Here is a 25559-nt window from a genome sequence, read left to right on the forward strand (position 1 = left end):
GACCTTGTTAAAAGTTTTATTTATAAAAGACCCAAAACCCCTTAATTTTCTACACCGTTCTTGGTCTGACGACTAACTCCCTGCAAAGAGGTGAAGGTCCACGTAAGACCAAGTTTCACATAGGTGTGTCCTACCTTATTGGCTGTCAAAATTTGGGGGTGGGGGGTGACAGTCCAGCTTCTGTAGGTAAGAAAATGTAGACTTCCAAATCCATGTTTTGTTCGCTTTCTCACAAGTTAAGAAGTTCTTTGCCTATCAAGATTTCTCAGAACCACAGTTTTAAGAAATGCTGAGATAGCAGCAACTTGAGGCTTGAAATGCACTGACCAGCACACACGCATTTCATTTAGCATCCAAACGAGAAACGCCAGCCCTTCTGCTCCAAGATTGGAGTCTCTAGGCTTTTCCACTGTGACTCCGAATCAGGTTCTCCTTCCTCTAGACTTCAGGTGTCGAGGCCTGTGTCTGTGGATGCTCTGCAGCAACACACTTCCTTCACTTAGGAGCAGCAAGCCTGATTACAGACATGGCCACTCTTGCCCCAGCAAGGTGTGCAGTGGGCTCTTGAGCCTCCTCCTGAGGCACAGGAGGCAGGTTCTGGTGTCATTCATGCCCAAGAGGGCTGCTTCCCAGCCCTAGCTTTGGGCCAGCACTGTCCCACGGTTTGGTTGCATGAGTTCACAAGCTCTCAGCTGGGGTTCTAGCAGATGGGGCTCAGCTAGGAACAAGCGAAATAGTGTTGATAATTCTTCTGAGAAGTCCTGAAATAAGTAGAAAATTAAAAGAAAAGTAATTCTAGATGGTCTGCCCTTTCTAAGGTCAGTCCCAAACAAGCTTTCTTGACAGTGACATACCAGTGACATACCTGACGACCCAGGTATTTCACCCAATGAAATACTTCTATGCAAAAAGAGAGATAAACTTCCCAGACTAGCAACTAAGGTTTAAGTTCCAGCAGGTAAAGTGGACTCTGACAGGAAGCTGAGGCTTTACCATTTTTAAACAAAGTATTAATCCTACATTATGGATACTGGTTTGCTCTGCATCACAAGAACATTTTAAACCTAAGCTGAAATTCACTTTGAGTTTCAAATCCCCAACATTCACTGTCCTGTCCTACTTTCCAATTTGTCCTTCTTCCCCTTTGGTCTTCTGAGAGTCTTGCAAAGTAGCCACACAGATCAAACCCAGTACTGAAAACACTTGACAAAAATGCATGTAGCTGTCAGCTATGATGGGCCCACAACTGGAATCCCAGCACTCAGCATGCAGAAGGGATGCAAATTTGTGGCTAGCCTGGGCCCCATAGGCAATCTTCAGGACAATTGAAGACATTTTTCTCTCTTCATATAAGACAAAGGGATTAAGACTCCTTACCTCTGGCCACTGGGCCTCATTAAGTCTGCCCAAGCAGGCTTCTATCTCCAGCTGTCCCATGAGATCCTTTTCTACCAGCTCCCGGAGTAAGAACAGTAGTAAGTCCCACTGCAAAACACCGCAGATAAGGTCAAAAGCTCAAGACCACACAGTTTTAACAGTAGGGACTGAGGACTGAATAGCAGTAAAAACAGATCTCAAAAGACAGCGCTGGGGCTAGAGAGATGGTTCAGCATGGTGTTAGGAGCACCTGCTACATCTGGGTGTGGTGGCGCACACCTTTAATCCCAGCACTCAGGAGGCAGAGGCAGGCAGACTTCTGAGACCAGCCTGGTCTATAGTGAGTTCCAGGACAGCCAGGACTACACAGAGAATCCCTATCTGGAAAAACAAAACCAAATTGGGATGGGGCACTGGATAATGTTAAGAACATGACTTGCAGGGATGAAGAGATAGCCCAGTAAAGCGCCTGATGTGCAAACATGACGTGTGCTTGGATCCCTTTTGTGTGAGTGTCTATCTGTAACCCGAGTGCTGGGGGAGCTAGAGATAGGAAAATCCTGGAAGCTGAATAGCCAGCTAGATTAGCCAATCAATAAGCTTCAGGTTCAGCAAGAGCAGTGCTCACTAACAAATACGCACTAACACCTCCCCCCACCCCCCCGCCACACACACACACACACACACACACACACACACACACACACACACACTAGGAGGCAGAGGGAGGAAGAAGGCTGTGGATTTAAGGTCAGCATGGACTATAGAGTGAGATTCTATTTGAAAATCCACACACATAGACCTAGAGAGAGGGCTCAGAGGTTAAGAGCACTTGTTGCTCGGCAAGTTCAATTCTCAGTACGGACATGGTGGCTCATAGCCTCCTAGTTCCAGGGGATCCAACAGGTATGCACATGGTGCACATACATGCATGCTGGCAAAAACTTCATACACATAAAATATATCTAAACCCCACACCCCATCCCCAAAGAAACCAAAAACTACAGACAGAGGCCCTGAACCTGACTCACCTCCCTTGGCCGAGTATCTGCTAGAAGCCCCACATTTCTTGGGCTGAGTAGAAGCTGTAGTGGAACTGGCCCCTGGAAGTCATCCTTCCATAAGGAAAGCAGCATGTGCAGAAGCCTGCGAGCCTGTCCTCGATCTAGCCTGTGCTGTGTTGGGGGCCCTAAGATGGGGATCCGGTCTGCAACTACAGAAGAGAAAGAAGGTAAGTTTAAACAGAGGCAGGAGAGCATGCCCTGTGCTCCTAACCTTGGGGTTTGAGGACGGTAGCATGAGGGACTCGATGGAAAAGGAACCATACCCAGGAGGGACGCTAACTCCACAGAGCACTTGGCCAGATGCTGCTCAGCAGTTGGGCACAGGAACTACGGGGGAAAGGGGGAGACATGACCATCATTCTTACTAGTCAGAGGACTGGCCCTAAGCCAGGGTGGCTCATGCCACATCTTACCTGGCGGCACTGCAGTGACTGGCTCAGCTGGGTTAGGAGCTCTTCCAGATGCTCTGGGGAAACTCCCTCCTCAGGGTCCCGAGGCCCCGCAGCCAGGGAGAGCACATCCTGTAGAGAGCAGTGTTGAGACCTCATGCCAGGCTGACAGAAACTTGGTTTGGGATGGGAACCAGCCAGTGGAGAGAGGCACAAGGAAAATAGAGCCCAAGCGATTGAAGCAATTGAGCCAAGGTGTTCTTAGGGCTGAGGCGCAGGCAGTATAGCACAGCTAGGATGAGCACTTATGTGGACAACCCAGAGGGAAGTAGATGGGACGATAAGCCTACAGACTATGTGCTGCCAGAGAGCGCCAAAGATGTCACTCGACAAAACTACCTAACCAATTCCCAGAGGGCATCTTATCTCTCTCCTTCCTATGGTCCCCACCAATGGGCATTGGTTTCTGGTCTCTAATCTGCATCTTTATTCTCAGACCACTACTTTGTTTGGAGCAGGGAGTTACAAGGCCTAAATATTACTCCAACTATTCATCTCTGCTTTGGTAGCACAAAGGCAGCCACATATGTTTTATAAACAAACGGATGTGGTTGCATTCAATAAAACTTTATTTACAAAAACAAGTCATTTTGGACCACGGTTGTTTGCAGACTCTTGCTCTACAGAGTCAGTCCCCACCCCCACACCAAGGGATAATCTGTAGGGCTTACACTATCTACTTGTTTTATAAATTTTTAAGCCAATCTCATTTAAGTTGCCCAGACTGGCCTTAGTTCTGTGATCCCTCCTGCCCCAACCTCCAGAATAGCTGGGAACCACCAGGCTCAGGTTTTTTTTTTGTTTGTTTTTTTTTTTTTAAATCTTATTAGAATGGATAGTTTATGCTTAGTGACTAGCACGATCTCCCACATGGAAAAATAGTACAGAAACCATAGCTAGACACTGGAATGCCCCTCAGAACCGTCTCTACTCTACTTTACAGCCATTCACCACATATAGAAGATGCATTTAGCTTAAAAACAAACCCTTTAGCTCTGTTGTTGTGAGATAGACACAGGTGGACTCTACGTCTGAGGTTAACCTGGTTTACACAGTGAGTTCTAGGCCAGCCAGAGCTACATAGTAAGACCCTGTGTAAAAAACAACCCTTTAGGTCTAACTTTCTGTGCGGTTCTAGAACAAAAGTCTTAGGGAAACCCTTTAATTCAGCTCTGCTCTACAGAACCCCACTCAGTACGTAAGGAAGGAAGGAAGGAAGCGAAAGCAGCCCCGACAACACACAAAGCTGCTCTACAAATCCTGAAGGCATGTGAGAAGACAGACAAGCAGCAGGGAGAGGGAGTGGGAAAGCCAAAGGAGTAGGGAGCTGTGTACTTTTATCTCGGAGATGAGGTGGGAGGGGAGGGGAGCATGGTGCTCACAGGCTCGGGAGCAGCCCCTCCGCTCCACCCGGGCAGCTGGCTCAGGACCCTGGGCTCGTAGCATGCGACTCACGGCTGCTTTCACCTCCCTTCTAATCAGCGCTGCCAGGCAGAGGGAGAACAAGAATGGAGTCACTCGAGTGTCCCCCTGCATGGGCCTGCCACAACAACCCACAGCTCTCACTGCTTCTAACTGGTTCACCTAATCTCCCACAAACTGCTAAATACCCTGCCCGTCGTCCCCTTTAAAAACTTGGCTCAGGCACTCCTTTCCTAGACCTCCTCACCTGTAATGTTGGCTGACAACCAAGAGCAGGCTTTCTCTGTCGCAAGCCCCACAGCAATGTTCTCTGCGCTGCTTAGAACCTGTGGCACAGAAGGACCGCTGAGGCAGGGGCTTGGGCAGGTGGGCAGTACAGCATTGGACCCACCCTACCCTACAGCAGCCTCACACAGGTGCATGTGTACACATCTGTGCACATGCAGTGTGCACATGCATGCATGCCCACTGGCCTGCTAGCTGCAGGCTTCCTTCCTACGTACAGCAGCTGGAGTTTCCTCTGGCAGCAGTGCTCGTACAGCAGCGGGGCTCTTCTTTTGGCAAAACCTGGAAAAGACAGGAGGTGGTCGACGGAAGTCTAGATATTGTGGACTGACTCACAAAAGTAAATGCCCAAGTGCAGCAGAACTATGACCTGGAAACTCTACCTCAGAAGGAAGTGCTGTCCATTCTCCTGCCCCACCAGATGCTGGAGGAAGGAGAAACCCACCCATTAGCCCTATATTACATACACTCTTCCAATTCAGTATCTGGACTTTGTGCCCAAAGACATAATCCTTCAGAAAAGGGGGATCAGAGCACAGAGGAGGAGGAGGAAGGAAAGAAATGAACAAGAGGGATGGGAAAGGACGAGGAAAACATCTAAAGGAAGCTGGGTGTGGGGGCTCATGCCTATAATCTCAGCACTCAGGACTCTGGGGTCAGGGCAGCCTAGACACAGTGAGACCTTGTCTCAAGAAACAAAACACTAACAGAAGTCCAGAGGAGGCTTCGGGGATGAAGAGGGTCATAGAGATCGACAGTTCTTACTCCCGCCCCTGGGTCAACGCTTGGGCCCCATGAGGGCACAGCTGAGAACACAGGAGCTCCAACAGCTGGGCTGGGTCTCCCCCTTGCCGTCCCTGCGTCATCAGCTGCTCCTGAAGAAGTGACTCGGCTTGATTCACCAGATCTGCCACCAGCGTCGCCCTTTATCAGGGAGGAAAAAGGTTTGGGGGGCTATTAGCTGGGTGAAGAGGAAAGGGGCTGCGAACAGGGAAATTTGGTCAGAATGTCCTTCAAAGGATGTAAGACATTTCAGCCTCCCTGCTCCCCCAGGTGATTTTGCTCAGTTTGACAACTAGATGCTAAGAATTTAAGGAAGAAAATGATAAGGGATTGAGACTAAGACTCTCATTCCCCTCTTACTTGATGTGTTTGACACAGTTTGATCCAATTCTTTCTGCCACAAATTCTACAGTCCTACGCAGGGAGGGCGGCTGGTTGTGGAAAAAGGCCTGGGCGAGCTGAGCCTGGCAGGAGGTGGAGGCAGGAGTAGCAGGACCATGAGGGCTTCCTTCTGCATCTCCCACCAACTGCCCCCCCATTTTTCCCCTAACCCTTTGTTTGCCCTTACCTGCAACCCCTGGCTGGTCTTGGGAGGCAGGGTTCCCAGGCTGGTGGTAGTGGTGGGAGTGATTTTCCTCACAAAGCCCCCACTCCGCCCACTGCTGCCCGAAACCCAAGAAGCAAGCAATTTCCGGAGCTCTCCTGTAGAGGAGTCCAAGTTCTTAATTCCAAAATTACCCGACCCTCACCCTGCCCCCAACCATCATGGCCTTTGTGGAGCAAAGAGGATGAAGTACCCAGAGAGCCTAAGGACAAAACAATATGCTGAGGAGTCAGATCTCCTTGTATCCCTGAAAGGACAGGCCATGGACTATAGGGAGAGACAGGGATGCTCACCAATGTAGGGGCAGCAGGTATACAGCAACTGCTGGTCCACAACGGGCACACTGTCCTGGGGAAGAACAGGCTGCGGTTGGAAGGGGAAGGCAGCCAGTCCCCCTTTCCTCACAAATGCACAGAAATCAGAGTCAAGCAGGAGAATCATCTTAAGTCTTTCCTAGCTTGTTTCCTGTTGGGCCTTTATTTATTAAATAATTCTTGGGATTTACATGGCCCTGGCTTGACCCCAACACTCACCAAACCATGCTCTGATGTAGCTGTGTCCACCTCAAAGGCATCCACCTGATCATCATCTAGAAAGAATAAATCCTCAGGAACTGTAGGTATCTGGTAAGAGAGGAAGCAGTTAGAGCTCCATTGCCACTTTAAGATTTGCCATACTTTCTAATCTGTTGGGACCTGGGTCAAGCAAGTTGTCTTCTGAAGCCATAGCAATACTCATCCCTCTCAGAACCTTCTTCTTCTGTCCCCTACCTTGCTCAGACTCTAAAGCTCTCCTGTCTCTGCCACAGCAGCCACCCACTACCCTACCTAGCCCATCCTACCTGGAAAAGCCAGCCTAGGACAGCAAGCAGCAGCAGCTTGTTCAGGAAGCACATCTCCCCTTCATTCTCCTTTGATAAGACCAAACTCCTAAAATGTCAACAAAGGGTGTAAACAGTCTTGTGCTAAGGATAGAAGGGAGTTAACAAAAGCTATCTCTGGGAAGGGAGTTCTCAAAAGCAGACCTAAACCACACTACTACTGGGAAGACAAACAGGATCTCAGTGAGACTTGTACCTCACATCCTTCTGTGCTAGGCCATAAGATAAATGGACCCAGGAAATAGAAAACAATTGTCACAGTTCTGCCTCTCCTGAGGCTGTTATGGCTATGGAACCAAAAAGACGTATAGATTTCTAGGCCCTCTTTATAAATATCAGGGCTATGCAAATAAGTCTTGTTCTACTTACCGATGTAAGTGTAGCAGGAGAGTAAAGACACTCCGGTAGTAGTCCAGCAAGGGGACAATGTGGTCAGCAAAAGAGAGGAACTCCACCAGCCAGGGCACGGTGAGTACTGCCCGGCGGGCCCACAACCCCTGCTGCAGCAGAGCCCGTATATCTAGGACAGGAGGGACCTAAGAAAGCAAGGATTCTGTCAATGAGCAGGCCCTTGAAAGGGGCTGGCTGACACCCTTTAACCTGCCAGGTTTTTAGAACAGCCAAGGAAACCAGTCAGCTTCCACACTTTGCTAGTCTACCCCGGTCCTCCTTACCCAGATCTCCCATGCACTCACCTGGCTCCTGAGGGCCAGAATAGAGTCCTGAAGCTCCCGGGTTGGGGGTGGTTCAGGTCCTCGGTATGGCAGGAAAGCCACAAAGCCCAGAAATTTAGCCAAAAGTCTAAGACTGAGAAGCACTACAGCAAACTGCCTCCGTTCACCCTGCATAAGGAATCAAGTGAAACAATGTCCTTTAACTACGTCTTCTAGAACAATTTAAAATCTGTTAAGTTTTCCTTGACCCTATTATCTCCCTTATTCTATTTTCTAACCTGCCAATCCACATCTGACTCCCCATCTTCATCACCAGGCTCATGCTGAGGCAGGGGAAGGCCATTGAGTTCCCGAATCTTCAAGCTCAAACTATCCATAAGATGCTGATTAAAATGGAAGCTTGGGTGGAGAAGAGTAGAACAAAATTACAAAAGCCCTGGAATAGGCACAGAAGAACCAGAGTGTAGACGAGGAATCCCAGAAAGAGGGGGAGGCTACAGGATAATGACTTTACCTATGTGGGTGCAAGAAGGACAGGATAGGAGCCAGGAAATATACATGGGAGAACCTAGAAACCACTTCCAGACATGTTCAGCCTGAGGCTTAGGCAAGGGAGAATGTTTTGCCTTCTGGGGAAACCAAACCTTTCCTGGCCTGTCTCTCCCACTATGAGACACAGGAGACCCTTACCTGCTGGCACTCATGATGAAATCCCTGAAGAAGCCTTGACAGCCTGGGAAGGTGGGGGGTGGGCAGGGTCCCCCACTGCTCTGAGGGGCTATGAGCCGTTCCTGGAGCTGCCGCAACCGTCCCAGCTTGTCAGCTCCGAGCATATTCAACACATCTGGAGCTTCCCCCAAGACGGATCCCCCAGCACTGCCAGGGCTCTGACACATCTGAGGTATCCAAAGGGAGGAGGAGGAGAGGGATGAGTGAGGAGGAAGTGGGCTGGGGGTAAAGCTCAGTGGAACACACTTGCCTAGCATGAGAGCGACCCTGGGTTTGAAAGAAAGGAATAAGCACTATTGGAGGGTTTCTCTCCTTAACTGAAAGGTGGAGACTCAAACCACAAAGCCAGTATTTGCCTCAGGTCACTAGAACTCGGATTTGAAAAGATCCTGACTACTAAGCTCTCTTTGTATGAGTCAAGAAAGGGATGGTGGGTGAGAGGCTAGGTAAGGGCATGAGGTCCAAGGCAGGTCACAGAAGTCAGAGAACACTTGTCCGCCAAGTTTGAACTACCAAGAGTAGAAATCCTTTTAAATTTGCAGCCAGAATCTACTAGGTTGTCTATCTGGTCCAGAGTGCCAGCCTTGATTTTGCTGCCCCATACCTTTTGGCTCCCGCTGCAGCTATTACCTGGAGAAGCTGTTTTTGGAAAAGCCGGACAAAGTGGCTGTGGCTGCAGGCTGCTGAAAGTTGACCCATCATGGCTCTGAAGAGTAAGAGGCAGATACACAGTGGATGGGAAGGAGATAAATGACGTACTCCAGCTGTTTACTGAAGTCTTGAATAGCCCTTTGCCAGGAAGCCCACATAGGAGAAAGTAAGACATGTTCCCTTCACCACCAAGATTCTTCCAGGCTAGACAGATTTAACCCACCAAGAAATACCCTCTCAGATCTTCAGGCCATGCTCAGTGCCAGTGAACATCGTGATCAACGTGAGAGGGAGATAAGGAGAGAGGATACTCAGTCAACAGCCTAGTCATCTACCTGTGCAGTCTAGATCTATGAGCTTTGTCCTTTCCCAAGCATTTGCCATTACAGAACAAGTACAGAGCATTCCTGGGTATAAGAAGCCAGAGAGAGAAATCCTTTTTGATCTAGGCAGAGTTACCAATAACTAGAGACTGAGGAAGACAGAGGACTGGAAGGAGAGCAAACCTTCCCAACAAGCACCCTAAACATCATTGGGTTGCTGCTCACTGTCAGAGCAAGGAGACAAACTGAGCAAGGGCAGAACACCCACCTGATCCTGCTACCCAAGCCCTTCTCAAAATCCCAGCTGGGCTCCTCATGGTGATCTTCCCACTCTCGAAGTACCTCATAGAACACATCCCTAAAAGATATGCAAGCTTGATCAGCTGAATCCCAGTTGCCTTTCACCCACTTCCCATAGCACTTTCCCTTGCTTGGAAGTTTACGATAGGCCTACCCACAGCCAATCCTTAACCTCCATAGTTCTCTACATGATGGTATGTTACAGACCCAGCAGCAGCACATCATAGGCATCTGTGGACAGGGAAAGTTGACCCTAAGATGGTTGGCTAAGCTCAGGGATTCAGGTCTGTGGACATGAAACAGAATGAAGCCAACAGGCTTTATGATGACTGTCAGTAAAGGCCTGACAGTCCTAACCCACCACTTTTAGTGCCTAAGTCCTAATTCTATGACAGAAACATGGCTGTCTATTCCCTCCTCAGTAAGTCCCCTTTCTTTTCACCTCTGTTTTTTAAAAGTATGAAAGGCTCGATCACTGGAGAAGTTGGCACGATTGTCAGTTTCTGGCTGAAAGGAGACAGCTTGAGCAGAGGGTGGTATCACCAGAGAGACCTAAAATATGGCAACAACATTAGGAAATAAGAATCATATTGTAAGACTTTACTCCGGCTGGGCGGTGATGGCCCACGCCTTTAATCCCAGCACTTGGGAGGCAGAGGCAGGAGGATCTCTGTGAGTTCAAGGCCATCCTGGTCTACAGAGTGAGATCCAGGAAAGGTGCCAAAGAAACATAGAGAAACCCTGTCTTGAAAAAAACAGAAAAAACAAAAACAAAACAAAAATAAAAAAACTTTACTTCTTATTCTTTTCCAGAGTCAGCCCACCTGACAGCACCATGAAGACTGTCTGAATTTACAAAATGTCTAGGCTACTAGGTACCAAAGTGGGGGTGACTACCTTGGCAACACTGCCTTCATAAGCAGCTCGAAGGCGGCCCTGTAGAGCTGGGGAGAAGCACAGCAGCCGCTCATTCTCAGCTAGCAGCTTCAAGGTCCCTTTGTCCAGGTAGGACAGAACCCTGCAAAGACAGGAGCATATATGACGGACTGGAACCCAGGCTGCAAGCACAAAGCACATCTCAAGCACAAGGCGGTGGGTGTTTAAACCTAAGTATGTACGGCAAGGTGACAGACTAAGGATTAAGATGAGGAAGGTAAAGGGTGAAGAATGAGACCTCATGGAGCCGAGATCAAAACAGCAAGCTAGGAACATTAGCCATAAACATAAAAGTCAGCCGCCACGTCTAATTATTATTACTATTATTTGTGGTATACAGGGCTCTCCACATGGCTGGCAAGTGCTCCACTGATCTATACTCTTAGGCCCTTTTGTATTTAGTATTTGGGACATCTCACTAAGTTTCTACAGCCTGGGCAGGTCTTTAAACTCGTAGTCCTTGCTTGGCACCGGACCCAGCTATTTAATTGGTTTAGGGGAGAAACTCATAGCCTTGACACAAAATTAATGTTGGAAGTGCCTTCAGTCCCAGCACTTGAGAGGCAGAGGCTGGCAAATCTATGCAGGTTCAAGGCCAGCCAAGGGCTACATAGTAAGACCCTTGTCTCAGAAGAACCAACCAACCAACCAACCAACCAATAAGGTGAAAAAGGTCTAGGGACATTGTATCTGTGTAAAGCACAATCATGCATCCCAAATGGCTAGAAGCAGACAGATAATGAGACTAAGCATAATGCCTCGGAAAGGAAAACTCACTGAAACTGATGCTCTAAAACCTGCACCGCAAAGAAGACACAGTCATGGATGCTCTGAAACAGGGGAGTCTCCAGCGGATCTAGGACAGTAACAAATGGTTAGTAAGAACCATCCACCTGCAATCTTCCTTTCTTAACATGAGACTTGCTTACTAACCTAGGGCACCCTGATTTGATTCAAGGTCACTAGCCTTGGTGGCCGCCATTCTCCGGGCAGTAAGGAGCTGAAGCACGAAGAAGAGCTCCAAAAAAAGGTTCGGTACCAGGTTCTCTGGATATTAAAAAAACAAACCAAAAACGTAACATTGGGCACCACGGACAACCAAGGCTCTCTGTGCCCATCCAGTCGCTTAGCCTGTAGCTGGCGAGCGTACCCACTGCAGCTCCCTCTGCTCTCACTCACCAGCAATGCACGAAGAGTAGATAAGGGCTACCAGCTCCAGGCGCTGTCGAGAAGACACTCTGGCTGGGTCAGCAGGTTCTGCTGTGAGACCTCCTGTCCGACTGGGGACAGGAGACCCCAATTCTGGGATGGGACAGGCTGGGGTAGGTGACTGCTGCAGCTGCTTGGAGCTATGCGAACAGAGAGATGTCATGATTACTCAGCCTGGCTTTCCAGTGACATTCACACTCAGGTTCTGCCAAGAAGACATCCAGAGCCCAGGAAGCAAACCCAGAATCCCCACGGGAGAAATCGAGTTCAGGAAAAAATCCCTGTAAGTCCCGCACAAGGAGGAAGCTGACAGACATCCCAGGTGGCGGCAAAGCCATACCGCGCCTTCCTGAGCATCTCCCGCTCCTCTTGCAGACTTCTGCACCCTGGGGGAAGGCCAAGGCCCCAAGGGCTAGTGTCCAGGGCTGAGGGTTGGGAACTGGGGACACAGCTGATTGGGGGTGAGGTGAAGCAGGTCTTGGGCTTGGAAAGTGATCGCTCTTCGCTCACCGGAGTTGGGTTGATCCTTCGAGAAGGCTTCGTCCTGCTGGGAGTAGTCACAGGTTTTTCTCAAATTTCTATCTTCAAGCATCACTCCAAACCGCAACAGCTGGGCCCCTTCCCACCCCCCACCCCCCACCCCTTGGACTGTGGTTTCTTCACCACCAGCCTCTTCTAACCATCGCGGGCCCTGCTGTGCGGCGCCCAGGCCTGCTTTAGCCAATGTCTTCCAATAGGGCCCGTTCTCACCCTGCAGGCCCGGGAGGAACGGTGCCTACGGGAGGGAACTCCTCCAAGTTGCTGAGGTTTGGCGGATCCGAGAGCGAGAGTATGGGGCTGCCGGGGCTGCCTGAGCCCCTAGGCTTCCGGCCTCCGGCCCAGGGCGGGCTCTCTCCACCGGTCCCCTCCTCCGGGCCCCCGGGGCCGCGACCTCCTCGTTCGCGGGACTGCCCCGGTCCCGGCCCCGGCCCCCGCCTGCGGCCCGCACGGCGGGCCAGAGGTGCCTCAGCAGCGGCGCTGAGGGGCTCGGCCGCAGGGAAAAGCTGGCTGCGCGCCCCACGGCCACCCCGTGGCGGGGCCCCGGGCCTCGCTGGCAAGGCGGCCGAGGCGCCGGGGGTCTTGGCGGGGGTTGAGGGGCCCTGCGGGAGGACGCGGTTGCTCTGCTCCCTCAGGAAGTTCAGCAGGAACGGCACGAATTCCTTCCGCAGAGGCCGAAGTGCGCTCAGAGCGGCCACCTCCGAGCTATCCTGAGGAAGAAGCAGAGGTCGCGAGGCGAGAGGGTCAGCTGACAGCCCCGACCGCCAGCGACTGAGGCCGCAGGGTGGGCGGCCCGGCGGTGGCGCCCGGAGAAGCGCCCTTGGCGCGGGCCGTCAGCCAGGGCAGGCTGGGAGAAGGGACCGAGGCATCATCCCCCGCGGGAAGCACATTCCAGGCAGGCCTGAGGGCGTGTCGGCACTGTTACCTCCGAACTCGGGGTGCTGCGCGCGATCCACCGCACGGCGGCTGCAACCGGCACCTCTTCGCGCAGCAGCGACTCCAAAACGGCCGCCATCCCGGGCCTGGCGCTCTGAGGCTAGTGCGCAGGCGCAGACGCGCCACGGGCGGCCGGGAGGGGCGGGGCCGGCGGCCGAGAGGGGCGGAGCCGGCGCCTCGGAGCGACCGTTGGGCGGCGGGGCGGGGCCTTGTGGGGTGGGGCCTGGCTCTGGCCGCGGGGGAAGCTTCTCGGCGCTCTTCGCGCTGGCCTGCCAGCCCTGCCATCGTAGGCCTGCAGAGCGCCTGGAGGCCCTGCCCTGGCCCGGGAGCATTGTGAGCTAGGACGGGACTGCTAGGAGACAGACGCAGCTCCGCAGAGACCCGAGTCCGAAAGAGGCCAGGCAGAAAAAGTGAACGACTCTAAGACACCAGCCTATCAGACCACACAGCCTCCATAAGCTCGGCCTCCGACCACCGATAGTAGAGCTTTTTGATCCACTCCCTCCCCAACCAAAAAATGCTACGTGAGTAACCTATTTTGACCTTTCCCTCCCCTCCCCCACCAAAGGCTAACTTTTCACCATTGTCCAAGCCTTCCAGTGGCTTCCGTCCACTGACAGTTTAGTACATAGTTCCTGCTGAGAGGCATTTTATAAAAACATCCCATCACAACCCTTACAGGTCCTCAGGACACCCTACACACAGAATTGTCCATCAGACTTGTACTTACTCCTTTACACATTGTATCAAATTGTTTACATCAGGTGACTATTTCAACTTCTTGTTTTTGAGACGTCAAGCATATTAACTATTAGCTTCTGGAAGAGTAAGGCATTTCTGCAGTGTTTACTTCCATCCCCCACTTGCTGGTTAACCCTTGGGCTATATCTCCTGTCCCTTATTTTGAAAAATATGGGAGATTTTCAGATGTTGTTCCTTGGTTAAAAAAAAAAATCAAGATAGGGATCTAGTTGAGAAAAAGAAAGGCAAAGCAGCCGTGAATTGTCAGACCACTTGGTGACAAACAGTAGAGAACAGGAATCCCTCTAGTGGTACCTGCGGTTTTTTTGCTAGGAAAAAGGAAAGGGAGCTTTTAAGGCTTTTGTGCTGGGTTTAGTGGATGCCTGCAATCCCAGCATTCGGCAGACAGAGGCAGGAGAACCTCAATTTCAAAGCCAGTTTGAAAACACACACACACACACACACACACACACACACACACACACACACACACACACACCCATACCCCTGAGCCCTGGATTTCAAAGCCAGTTTGAACACACACACCCTCATACCTCTGAGCCCTGGGTTTTCACATAGCTTCTATTCAGTCAGCCCCAAATGTCCTTTTCTTGGTCATTTATTAGGCACTTCTGGTATACTGAATCTGCAACACTTCAATGGATTAGGAAATAGTTTCCACTTTTTGAAATCCAAACCATCACACAAACAGCACTAACGTTTGCATGCGTACTGAATGTTTTATTTACTAGATTATAAAAATAAAATACAAAATAATTTTAAAACAGAACTTAAAACACTGTACAAAGCTTTAATATGGTACAAATGGGAAAATTAAATAAATAATTACACTTTTATGTACAGATGGCCTATACAAAAGCACTCCATGTTCTTCTTTCAATACTCTATGCCTTGGTTGCCTGAGCAAAAACACATCAAGGGAAGCTATGTGGAGGGAAAGGGATACAGTGCAATACATTTAAAAGAACTTCAGAGAGCAATTTCTCATCTCATTAAGAGGAGGACAGTAAGACGGATTAAAGCAATCTAACTCATTTGTCTTGTTCAATACGAGAATTCAGGTTGTAACTAAATCTGACGGCATTTGCCAATAATAGCTAATAAACTTACAACATTTATACCTAACACGAAAGCAGACATGCCTCCTTTGCTTGGAGTTTGTAAATAAATGGTCGGATGAAATAGGTGCTATTTTAAGAAAGGTGTCAAAAGGAAATGAGAACTCTAATTCAGGGAACAGCAGGTGGTTCAATCCTGGATCATCAGACCTGTTCTTTGTACTCAACCCATACAACCCAATCTCATAAGTGTTTTGAGACAGGGTCTCATGGAGCCCTAGCTGGCTTCAAACTCATTATGTAGCACATTAAGACCTTCAACTCCTGTTCTTGCCTTCACCTCCTAAATGCTGGGATTACAGACACAGACCACCAAGTCTAGGCAATCCAATCCAATTTCCAAGTCCTGAGTGGCCCTGTGCTACATTTCCTCTGTCTTAAAAGATGTAGTTCCTTTATTTTCTATATTTTAATTTCTGAAGTCTTTAACTTAGAGAACTAATTACACTAATTGATTAATAGTTCAATGAAACTATTTTAGCTAGGCTTGGTAGTGGTGGTGGTGCACACCTTTAATCCCAGCATTCCAAGAGGCAGAGGCAGGTGGATCTCTGAGTTCAAGGCTAGCCTGGTCTACAAAGCTAGTTTCAGGACAGCCAGGGCTACACAAAGAAACCTTATCTTGAAAAACCAAACCAAAAAAAAAAAAAAAATGGTTTTTGTCTCAAAGCTTTCTTCTCATCAAGCTCCCTAAAATAAATCACAGCTAAACTCTGTAGCCTTGTTTACTGCTGTAGATGAGCAAAAAACACCTGGCACAGTTTGCTTGTTATACAAGTGAATTTTTGAGGATTTAAATCATGTTTAATAGGAGTTTTTAAAAGTATCATATGGCAAGGATAGTTTACATAAAAACTTGGTTTACTAATGTCTTTAGTTGAACAAACAAGTGTGTGTACAATACAAAACAATTTTAAATTATAGAGAAATCTAACCACTGTTAGATCTGCCTCATTCATCCTGTTGTTGGTCTAAAAAGTCTGGTTGAAGGTACCAGGAGAAGTGGTCAGCCACTTGTCTATAGTGTCGATACTATCACCCCCATGAGAGAAAGCAGAAACTTGTTACATTGTAGGGGCAATGGAAGGAATGCCACTTTACTTCTGCTACAGGGTTCCTTAAAGCCAAGGTCTGAGTCAAGTAGAGGAAAATAATCCCATTACCTTGAACATGCCTTGGCCAGCCTGGTTATTAGTCCTAGTGTGGGAGAGCAAACTACTGAAGTCGTTACTGAGTAAATCTTGGCCATTTAGCATCTTGAGATTGTGATGCAAATCCTCTGACAAGAGGAAGAACTTAACTGAAAGCCAGATCCCCTCTAAGTGCATAGCGGTTCTTGTCCCATACTTGGGATTAGTTACCTAGGAACTATAGGGATTCTCCTCTTCCTGCAGTTCTGGCAAGCAGTGTTGGGTAAGAAGACTCTGAAGGCTCCGAGATTGTGTTAAATTTCTGGAGAAATGGCCAAAACATGGCAAATACCCAATAATATGAGGAGTTTCCACTTTCTTACACATTCTCACAGTACACACTAGAGTTTTGTAAAGTTTTGGTGAGGACAGGAAGTGGGGTGCATTAATAACCACTTGGTGCTTACCAAGCATCACAACTCCCATGCTGTCCAAGTTGTGGAACTGCCTAAGTTTCCTTCCATAAGAAGTTAAGGTCTTTATGCACCACAGTGGCTTCTGAACTTGGGTATATGTTGGCATATAAGGACTACCAGTGTAGTTACATGTTGTAATCCTATAATGCATTTGGATTAAATCCTAAAGAGCTATTCTGCAAACACCTTGTCTATAGAACCAAATTCAAGAAAGTTAAACCATACAGTTGGTTGCAGCTGCCCTATTACCTCAGTGAAAGAGGTGCTAAATGACCTCTCCCCAGAAACAGTATCCTAACACAAAACCAGAAATAGGCACATTTTTAAAAAAGCGAATGTAAACAACTTAGTCCTTGCATGAATATGAAAGAAGAAATAATTTTAAGATGTGCCATATTGACAGATATGAAAGAATGAGAGGGAGTATACTCAACATACAATATATACATATATGTATGAAAACTTAAAAAATCATATGAAAAAGAACAGAGTTTCTGTTTTGTTTTTTTGAGAGGTTCTCACACTATAGCCCAGGGGGACTTGAAGTCACTATGAAGCTGAGGTTGGCTTCAGATTCTCTTCCATCTTCGTACCTCATTCCCTCAAGTACTGGGTTAGAAACATGAGCCACCACACCTAGCTAACAAGTTTTTAAAATATGAAAACTTTGATCTCCAAGGCTAAATCTAGATTATCTACAAATATATTTTAAGACAGCATTTTCAAGATGCATTTTTCCTTAAGCCACTAAATTGTGGATCCTGTTACCAATTCCTAATGTTAGATTAGAAATGTAAAATTTTCTGCCCTTGAAGAAAGGCACCTGTTTGTCATCAAGGTTATTGGGTGTAGAAAATCTTATGACTTAGCTATCTGGTCTAGGTTTATAAAACATGCAGCAATGTATACCTTTTTCTTTGTACAATGGATGCACTCATAGAAACAGTAGCCTGGGAATCTGTGGCTGGGAGGAAATCTCTGGCACCTGCTGAAGCCCCTCAAGTTCTCCCAGTGGCCAGGAATGAAACAGACAGAGGTACTGCACATGTAGAACATCAAATCAGCACACAATGGTTTTGTATGCTAGAGCAAATAATGTAAAGTGGATAATGATGACAGTGGGCCTTTGACCATTTTGCTACTTTTTTTTAGGCCTTGATTAACTTGTTAGACAACTTTTACCAAAAACATTCATTGCAAAGCATGCAACTAAAAAAAACTAAAGGTAGCCGTGCTCCTGTCTGCAAGGCCAGCTTATGTACCAGGGTTGGAGATAAGTGCATGGCTGCTGACAGCTTCATTGGAAGGTGACTTAAAACTCTAAATCTTAATGTTGAATTGGATATAATCCAATTTCCTCCTCTGTTCACTATCCATTAAAGTCAAATATGTTGAGCCTATGCAAGATTACTAGGTATGATTTTAATATTTCAAGCAATTCACAAAGTCTGAAGGTCAGTAGTATAATTTGGGAGCAACATTACCTAAAGCTATTGCTATGTCCATTTTTTGCTCCACTGAAATAATCCTAGGGACTAAACAAGGCAAAGGCGGGCATGAGTCAGTAGCCTGTGCAGATGGAAGCCAGGAGGTACTTGTTTTCCAGAAGATAACTTCAGTTTCATACTGCTTTTGTTACAGCTTAGGCCATATGTTCCTCACCTTAAGTAAAATAGCCAAACCGTTCATATTTATTTGGATGATCTGTGGCTGAAATCTGAAATATGCCATCAATAAAAACCTCAAATAAGGAACTGAAAAAGCCAAACCAAAACAAAAGCTTGATTTTCTGGATCATATTCCTGATCCAAAAGTGTTGCTTAAGGTTGCCAACTTCCATTTTTAACCTGAAAGAAATGTAACATCTAAAAGCACAAATTATGCTTTTTAATCTCTCTTGGGGGTGGGGGTTGTTGGAGACAGGGTTTCTTGTGTAGCCCTGGCTGTCCTGGAGCTCACTCTGTAGACCAGGCTGGAATCGAACTCAGAGATTCAATGCCACATGCCTCTGCCTCCCCAAGTGCTGGAATTAAAGGCATGCACCACTACCACTTGGCTCAGCTTTTTAATCTCTATATCAGGACAGCACTTAATAAATGGACCTAGTGATACATAAAATATAATTAGTCCATTTCCTTTTCTTCAGAGCAAAAACATCTTTGGTTGGCTCTTTTCCCTACATGCATAATAAAACATTCTCATGTAATGAGGCCATTTGTCTCTGGATTTTGATGAGTTTGTTAATGACATGTAGAAAAGGAGGCAACACATTAAAAGGTTGGAGAAAACAAAGAAACCAAAACAGAAAACATCCTGTGTCATGCTGCCATTACCTTGGGTTTGACTGTTAGCAGAGAAATTCAGAAAGGAAAAGGCTGGGCTGTATTAGCTTTCCCAGTGGTTACTATTAGCACATTTCTGAGTAGAGAGGTCAATATTAAAGCTGGCTACTTTTAGCATCATTTAGCTTATTAAACAGAAGAAAGATAACTTCATAATTATCCTACATCCTCACTGCCATTCAAGAGTGACATGAAAGAGACAACTTTCAGGAAATGTTTTAAAAATCAACTGGTGCCAGATCCATAATTATAATGCCCATCGATGTACTCTAACCGTAACGACAGAACTATGGGGCTAACATGAGTAATCTTTGAGCCTGTATTACAAGCATATCCTGTTTAAAATTTCACCTATTAAAATACTTTTTAAATGAAAATTAAGTATCTTATACCTTGGCTTGCTAAAGACCGCCAACTGTTGCACTATGCACCTGGAAGGCAAGAAGAATCTTAGGTGTCACATGCCCAGAACATATTTTCAGAAAATGAAGATAGGCAATGCCCAAGTGTACACGAGGCACACACTAGAAAAGGAATTTCATCCTCTAGGATCTTGAAATTACAAATGCAGAATGAGAAAGAATGGATTTATATAAGCATATGCCTCTATATTTATAAATATTGATATCATTTACCATGAAAGACATGCAAGTTCAATTGCAGCAGCTGTTCTACAGTATAATACACAGGGTCAGTCTCCAGTACCGCAGCTCTAATGGACAAACAGTAGGTGTGCCTTTCTGCTGCACTGCTCTGAAATGCTTGAACCCGGAAAGAAATGGATTCCACACTATGCTCCATTTCTCATGGGAAACCTATGTCTCAGTGTAGTGTCCCGATTTTGAGAATGCTCACACAGGAAACAATGCAGCGTCAGGGCAGCTGGGGTGCAGCCCTGGAATATGCTCGCTTAGTGAAGAAATACATTTCCTTCTCCACCCACCCTACCTCAAATTCAACTGTTTTAGGTTTGGCAGCAACACAGGTCAAAGAGAAAGGAGATGTTTGTTAGAAGGCAGATTTCAACAGCAGGCAGATCAGTTTCCCTGATCTCAATAAGGTTTTATCATACTAAACACTCACAGGGCGTCAAAGAGCCCATTTAAAAAGTCTGGCATTCTTTAATTTGCCTGATTTTTACTAGAAAGAAAGTGAGAACAGAACAAATGTGATCATCCTTACAACTTTATAAATTGAGATTATGTGGAGATCAGACTAAGAAGCCGAAGCATAAACAACACAAGAACCAAATGATAAAAACACTGAAAGAAAACTATTTAGCCTAAATTTATTCCCCCAGATATTCATTCCTTATTGGCTAAATGTATATGGCTAAATGTATAAAATACAAATTCTGAAGGTTATAAGCCTCAATAGCATACTTAATTTCTTTCTAAATCTCTAAAAGCATAAGCCACATTCCAAAGTTGTGTGCTTTCCCAGCACCATCTTGAAGGCTGACCCTAGAGAACACAGGGAGGACATAAAGGAAGCTGTCTCCTCTGGTCAGTCTCCTACACAGATGAAATGGAGTCAGGTAGGAGGCGTGCTTCTACCTTTAAAGACGTTGTCCCACTCTCTGTCCCTCTCCAAACACACCTGCCCCAAACAGCTCTAGCTGGACATTTCTTTCCTTTTTGAGATTAAAAATATATGCGTTAAAAACTGTGGCTCAAAAGAAACTAACAAGGTTTGACTAAATAAGGGCAAGTGGATTTTAAAGTGTTAGTGTGTGCTACTGAAACCCTTATTAAAGTGCATTGTTAAAATAAGAGGTAAGAAATATTAATTTTAAAAAATGTCAAACCTAGGAAAGATACTCGGAATGAGTGAGAAAGAAAGGTGTGGATTCATTAAATAAGCACACAAACCAAATATACCCAAGTACTAGTTTCCTGGCAACAGGCTTCTTATATATTTGAATGTCTGCACAATGACTCTCCAAGGTTAAGAAGTTGTAAATAAAAATATCAAACACTTTTGCTATACTCTTTGAGTAGAGGATTAACAAATTAGGCAAAATCACTTAAAATCCCATTCTATTTCCTATCCTCAACTTTCTGTTTCGAAGGCAGCTATAAGCAAGAGCTCATTTAATGAGTTTCTTCTCCTTGGATTTTGATGAACTGAAGCATTTGATTCCTGATCCGCTTCCTACCTGCCCTAGGTAATTCTTTAGTATATACTTATGTCTTCTTATAAATAACTGATCATGTTACTTGCTTTTTCAAGAGAAGATCAACACTGATTGTTTGAAACAGACAGTACAGAGACACACATGCATCAGGTCTAGGAGGAAGATCTCACACCTTTCCCAGAGATGCAGCCCGCTTGCTTCCTATCTGCTGAGTTTACTGGCTGGCTTACTCTTCCCTGGGGGAGTTTTGGAGCTGGCTGAGTGGTGGTGGAGGCTGCCAGATCCTTTGGGGCCATTCTTGCTGGGTTTGCAATGCTCCTGTTGGCAGGACCTCCTGGACGACGATGATCCTGAGTGGCTGGGGGGTGACTTGCTTCTCCCCAGATGTGGGGATGAACTCCTCTGCTCATGGTGGGGCCGTCCAGCCCTAGATGGTGAGGAACTAGATGTTCGGGGCAAGGATGAGCTTCGAGGAGAGGCACTGGGACTCCTGCGAGGTACAACTGGACTCTTGGGTGGTGTTTTTGGATTGTGAGGAGATCCTGGGCTCTTGGATTGAGGAGCACTCCGGGGTTTCTGAGATCCATTTTGAAGAATTTGGGCCAGGCGAGAGAAAAGGTCTGAGTCAGAGTTACTACTCCCTAGAACTTTATATCTGCGTAGCCTTAAAAAAATAGAGAAGAATTAATTTTTTTGGAGACAGGACATCAAAATTCATTATAAGTGTGCCTAAAAATCACAGTATCCCAAGTCATATTTATGAAGTATGTTAAAACCAGAAAATACCCTAAATGGATACTGAGTTTCTCTTTCACTTGTATGCTGTATGTGACACGGGGCAGATTAACATCTGCTATGTCTCTTTTTCCTTTTGATTAATGTTTGTTTCCGTTGACAAGGTCTTCCTATGTAGCCCACACTGGTCAGGAACTCAGTATGTAACCCAGGCCAAGCTGGCCTTAGCTTGACATTTTCCTGCCTCAGCTTCCCAGGTATTAAGATTATAGGTATTCATCATCATCTTTTAGCTTTCCATCATTCCTGACCAAACATACCTTGTTTATGTGTTTTTAAAATCCCAACAGGGGCCCGGGGGATGGCTCGGTGGGTAAAGGCTCTTGCCATGAAAGCCTGGTAACCTGAGTTTGATCCCTGGCACCCACATAAAGGTGGAAAGAGAGAACCAATTCCACACGGTTGTCTGTCACCTCCACACATGCACTGTGACACACTCCTCCATTGTGCAACACACATACACTCATTATAAGTAAAGACTCTAATCTTGAAAAGGTTCTCTTCTACAGTCAGGTGAACTAGCCATTCTCTTGCTTCAGAGCTTCCCAAGTGCTGCCATGTCTAGTAGTAATCCAGTAGAATTCCAGTGAACTTCTTTAGAATCTCATTCTCTTACGTTAGCCACCTGGCTCTGGTAAATGACGATAGGAACAATAAGCTGACTAATATGTAAGCTTTGAAGCAGAGAATATATGTATTATGGACATTTTTTTTTTGATGCCAGGAACCTCTCCCACCTAGAAAACAACTGCAGTGAAGAGTCTGTTGAATGAAATTATTTTAGAAATCTGAATTGCATTAAAAGCTTGCAATACACAGAGGGAAACTTGGACCATAAACTGTAGTTAACTTTGGTCAATTTCAGATTTTAGCAAGGTAATAGTTACTCATCCCACCTTAAGCCCTGTGGCAGTCAACTGTGTAGTTTCTAAAGCAGTTTGCACACAACTTGCAGGAATCAGGGTAGGTCAAACAAACAAACAAACAAACAAACAGTCCCTCGGCTATAGATACAGCTCAGCAGCTAAGAGTACCGTGCTTCCAAAGGACCAGAGTTTAGTTCTCAGCACCCACACTGGCAACTCATGACCACCTATAACTCCAGCTACAGGGGATCCAACAGCCTCTTCTGGCCTCTGAGGGCACCTGCACACATGTACACAAACGCCTCCCTCCCCCACATTACCCCCTCCCCCCCAGTTAAAAATAAAAATAAAATCTTTGGGGAAAAATATCTGTTTGGAGACTCTGTGTTCTAATTGCTTTTTGTCCCCATCCCAGGGCTTCATGCATCATCCCAGGACAGCTATGAATGAGGCCAACATACTTGTTGAGGACAACAAATTACACTGTCAATAGGTTGATGATCATGGTGCATGGCACCAGTATGAGTTTGAAATTTCTGAATAATAAATTCTCAGTAAAACCAAGTTGTTATGACTTGTATCAATTCAAACTAGGGAAGGTAACTTTCTCAGATGCCTTGGGAGTATTCATCATTTATCATATTTTCATGAAAAAGAGATATAAGCTAACCTGCATACAATGCTGAACAGAAAAAAGACCCAATAACAAAAGCGACAAATTAATTTACATTCTGCTCCAGTTAGTACTATTCATCTAAATTTCACATTTCTTCTGAGTAAATTAATTAATGTGTAATTTCCTCATTCTGCAAGTTCTGCAATAATACAAACATTTCCTTGCTAGAGCTGAGAACTCTACAAGGTCCTGACCCTTGTGTTTACTAACCAAATCACCTAATCAAGAAATGGCCTAAGGATACAAATGGCTTATACCACATCATTCAAAGTGATAGGATGGGACATTTCAGAGACAGGTATATTTTTATTTTGTTTAGTTTAATTTTAGGAGTTCAATCATAAGGTGGTAACTTCAAAGATAATGGTCCCACTGGCTGAAATAATTCTTTTTATTCTGCTGGCTTAAGTCTGAAAAAGAATGACATTAAACTTTATTTTACTACGCTCTAGTTTTTCATTCTGTTCTCATGATATGTAAGAGTTACCGCCCACTACATCTGCTTGTATCTCTGTCCATTACCACAAGCCCCCGTTTCTGTGACTGAAGTGACTTTCAGAGACACAAAGAACGGGTATTTTCTCACTCTGCCGCTACTTTTTTCTCTTTTCTACTTTTTTCTTTTTAGAGAACTAAATATTAATGACTAAGACAGGCTAGAGAGATGCCTCAGAGGGGAAAGGTGCTTTGCCTCCAAGTTTGATGACCTGAGGTGGAAGAAAAGAACCAACTCCCTCAAGTTGACTCCAGCTGCCACACAAGTACAATGGTGTGCGCGCACACACACACAGTTTTTTAAACGCACATTTGTACAGTGAGAAGAAGCAGAAACTGTAAGATAGGAAAACTGATACTGAGTCTGAAGAAGAGAGTAAGTGACTAGCAAGTGGAGTGATGTAGGCACCAGAGGAGTTGCAGAAGGAAGAGAGAAAAGAGACCACCTGAAGAAGAGCTGGAAACAAGACCTAACATCCAGTAAGCTAAAGAACTCTTAGCAAGATGACCCCAAAGCTACCTAGTCACATGTCATCAAACTGTCAAAAGAGTCTTGGGAGCAGCAAGAAATAAGTAGCTTTGTCATGTACAAGGAGTCCTCAAATACTTTTCTCATCAGAACTTCTGGAGGTCAAAAGGCAGTGGTCTGAGGACTGAAAATTTTAAAGCTCTAGGGAACTGTCAATCAAGAACCCCATGTTGAGAAAGTATCCTTCAAAGATGAGGGAGAAATGAAGATACTGTGAGGTAAAAGCTGAGGTAGGGCTTGGCAGTATAGTACTCAGCATGCATGAGACCCTGGGTTCAATACCCACCTACATAACCACTCGTATCACCCCCAGACCTGCCATCTAGCAATACTAGCTGAAGTGACTGCAGGTTGAAATGAGAGGACACTGGACTGCAAGTTGAAGCCATGTAGGGAAATAAAGATCTGAATAAAGATAAATATGTAACTATAAACAAAGTCAATTGTAAAAGTGATTATTATTCTCACAGCTATATTTTTTTTGTTTCCTGAATGATTTAGGAGACTAATACATTTATAAAACATCCAGTTATTAAAGCTGAACATGACTGTTGCACATCTATAATCCCAGTGGGAAGATCAGGAGTTCAAGGACAGTTTGAGCTCTATAATCTCAAAAGCAAAACTAAACAATTATAAGCTTGTTTGGGGACATAAAATAAAGATGTAATCTTATGATGTGAACGAGTCAAGGAATGGGGATGGAAACTTAAAGAGGTACAGTGGCGTGTTCCTGGTATTACCCTGCTAAACACCCAATTAGATAGAATGCTGGGACTTCAGGACAGTCTGTGGGCTCCATGTTGATTACAATGAAAACGGGCACCACACACACACCCCAGTAGGAGAGAAGACAGACACAATAAACAAAGAACAAAATGCTAATTTAAGGCAGGGCCAGCAAGATGGCTCAGCAAGAAAGGTGCTTGTCCACCTGACAGCCTGAGTTGGATCTCTGAGACCCACAAGGTGGAAGGAGAGAACTATTTCCCACAAGCTGTCTTTTGATCTCTGCATCTGCAAAGGCACACTCAGAATCACACACAAATGTAAATAAATAGAATGTTGTAAGGC

The 25559-nt window shown here is 46.0% G+C and overlaps 2 protein-coding genes and 1 long non-coding RNA gene across 11 annotated transcripts in view; 1 reads left to right on the top strand and 2 right to left on the bottom strand.

Moving 5' to 3' along the window:
• Positions 1–13281, bottom strand: Cdan1 (codanin 1). Of its 3 annotated transcripts, none has more exons than XM_059261223.1 (28): positions 13149–13280; positions 12437–12933; positions 12027–12230; positions 11657–11826; positions 11411–11524; positions 11255–11333; positions 10439–10559; positions 9984–10093; positions 9510–9599; positions 8898–8973; positions 8229–8434; positions 7817–7937; positions 7560–7706; positions 7234–7400; positions 6826–6913; positions 6518–6607; positions 6278–6332; positions 5949–6082; positions 5741–5844; positions 5363–5521; positions 4816–4879; positions 4560–4638; positions 4226–4374; positions 2855–2962; positions 2705–2768; positions 2409–2590; positions 1378–1485; positions 1–761 (listed from the first exon to the last, which is right to left on the bottom strand). In XM_059261223.1, the coding sequence occupies exons 1-28, from the start codon at positions 13236–13238 to the stop codon at positions 636–638; spliced, it is 3702 nt and encodes a 1233-aa protein (XP_059117206.1). In that variant the 5' UTR covers positions 13239–13280; the 3' UTR covers positions 1–635. The 3 variants fall into 3 exon arrangements, with proteins under 3 accessions (XP_059117206.1, XP_059117205.1, XP_059117207.1); XM_059261222.1 differs by having other exon boundaries at positions 12027–12233; XM_059261224.1 differs by lacking the exons at positions 1–761; positions 1378–1485; positions 2409–2590; positions 2705–2768 and having other exon boundaries at positions 4273–4374; positions 12027–12233; positions 13149–13281.
• Positions 13282–13327: 46 nt separating this feature from the next.
• LOC131909539 (uncharacterized) lies at positions 13328–24923 on the top strand. Of its 2 annotated transcripts, XR_009378871.1 has the most exons (3): positions 13338–13683; positions 21059–21154; positions 23201–23349. It is a non-coding gene; the product is annotated as an uncharacterized LOC131909539 (long non-coding RNA). The 2 variants fall into 2 exon arrangements; XR_009378870.1 differs by lacking the exons at positions 21059–21154; positions 23201–23349 and adding an exon at positions 24090–24923 and having other exon boundaries at positions 13328–13683.
• Positions 20873–25559, bottom strand: part of Ttbk2 (tau tubulin kinase 2) — a 113882-nt gene continuing 109195 nt past the window's right edge. For 5 of the 6 annotated variants that reach the window (XM_059261215.1, XM_059261217.1, XM_059261216.1 and 2 more), the window contains one exon: positions 20873–21788. In XM_059261215.1, the coding sequence (XP_059117198.1) occupies positions 21326–21788 (463 nt within the window). In that variant the 3' untranslated portion in view covers positions 20873–21325. Of the gene's footprint in view, positions 21789–23747; positions 23872–25559 lie in introns of those variants that run through there. The other variant, XM_059261220.1, reaches the window with a different exon arrangement.

The sequence above is a fragment of the Peromyscus eremicus genome, chromosome 4 (assembly GCF_949786415.1).
Source record: "Peromyscus eremicus chromosome 4, PerEre_H2_v1, whole genome shotgun sequence".
Classification (NCBI taxonomy): Eukaryota; Metazoa; Chordata; class Mammalia; order Rodentia; family Cricetidae; genus Peromyscus; species Peromyscus eremicus.

Coding starts and splice junctions, on each gene's coding strand:
- Cdan1 (XM_059261222.1), bottom strand. CDS start 13,238: ATGGCGGCCGTTTTGGAGTCGCTGCTGCGCGAAGAGGTGCCGGTTGCA. Junction 11,525..11,656: donor CTACTCTTCGTGCATTGCTG/GTGAGTGAGAGC, acceptor TTTAATATCCAG/AGAACCTGGTACCGAACCTT. Junction 9,600..9,983: donor CATACTTTTAAAAAACAGAG/GTGAAAAGAAAG, acceptor CATATCTTTTAG/GGATGTGTTCTATGAGGTAC.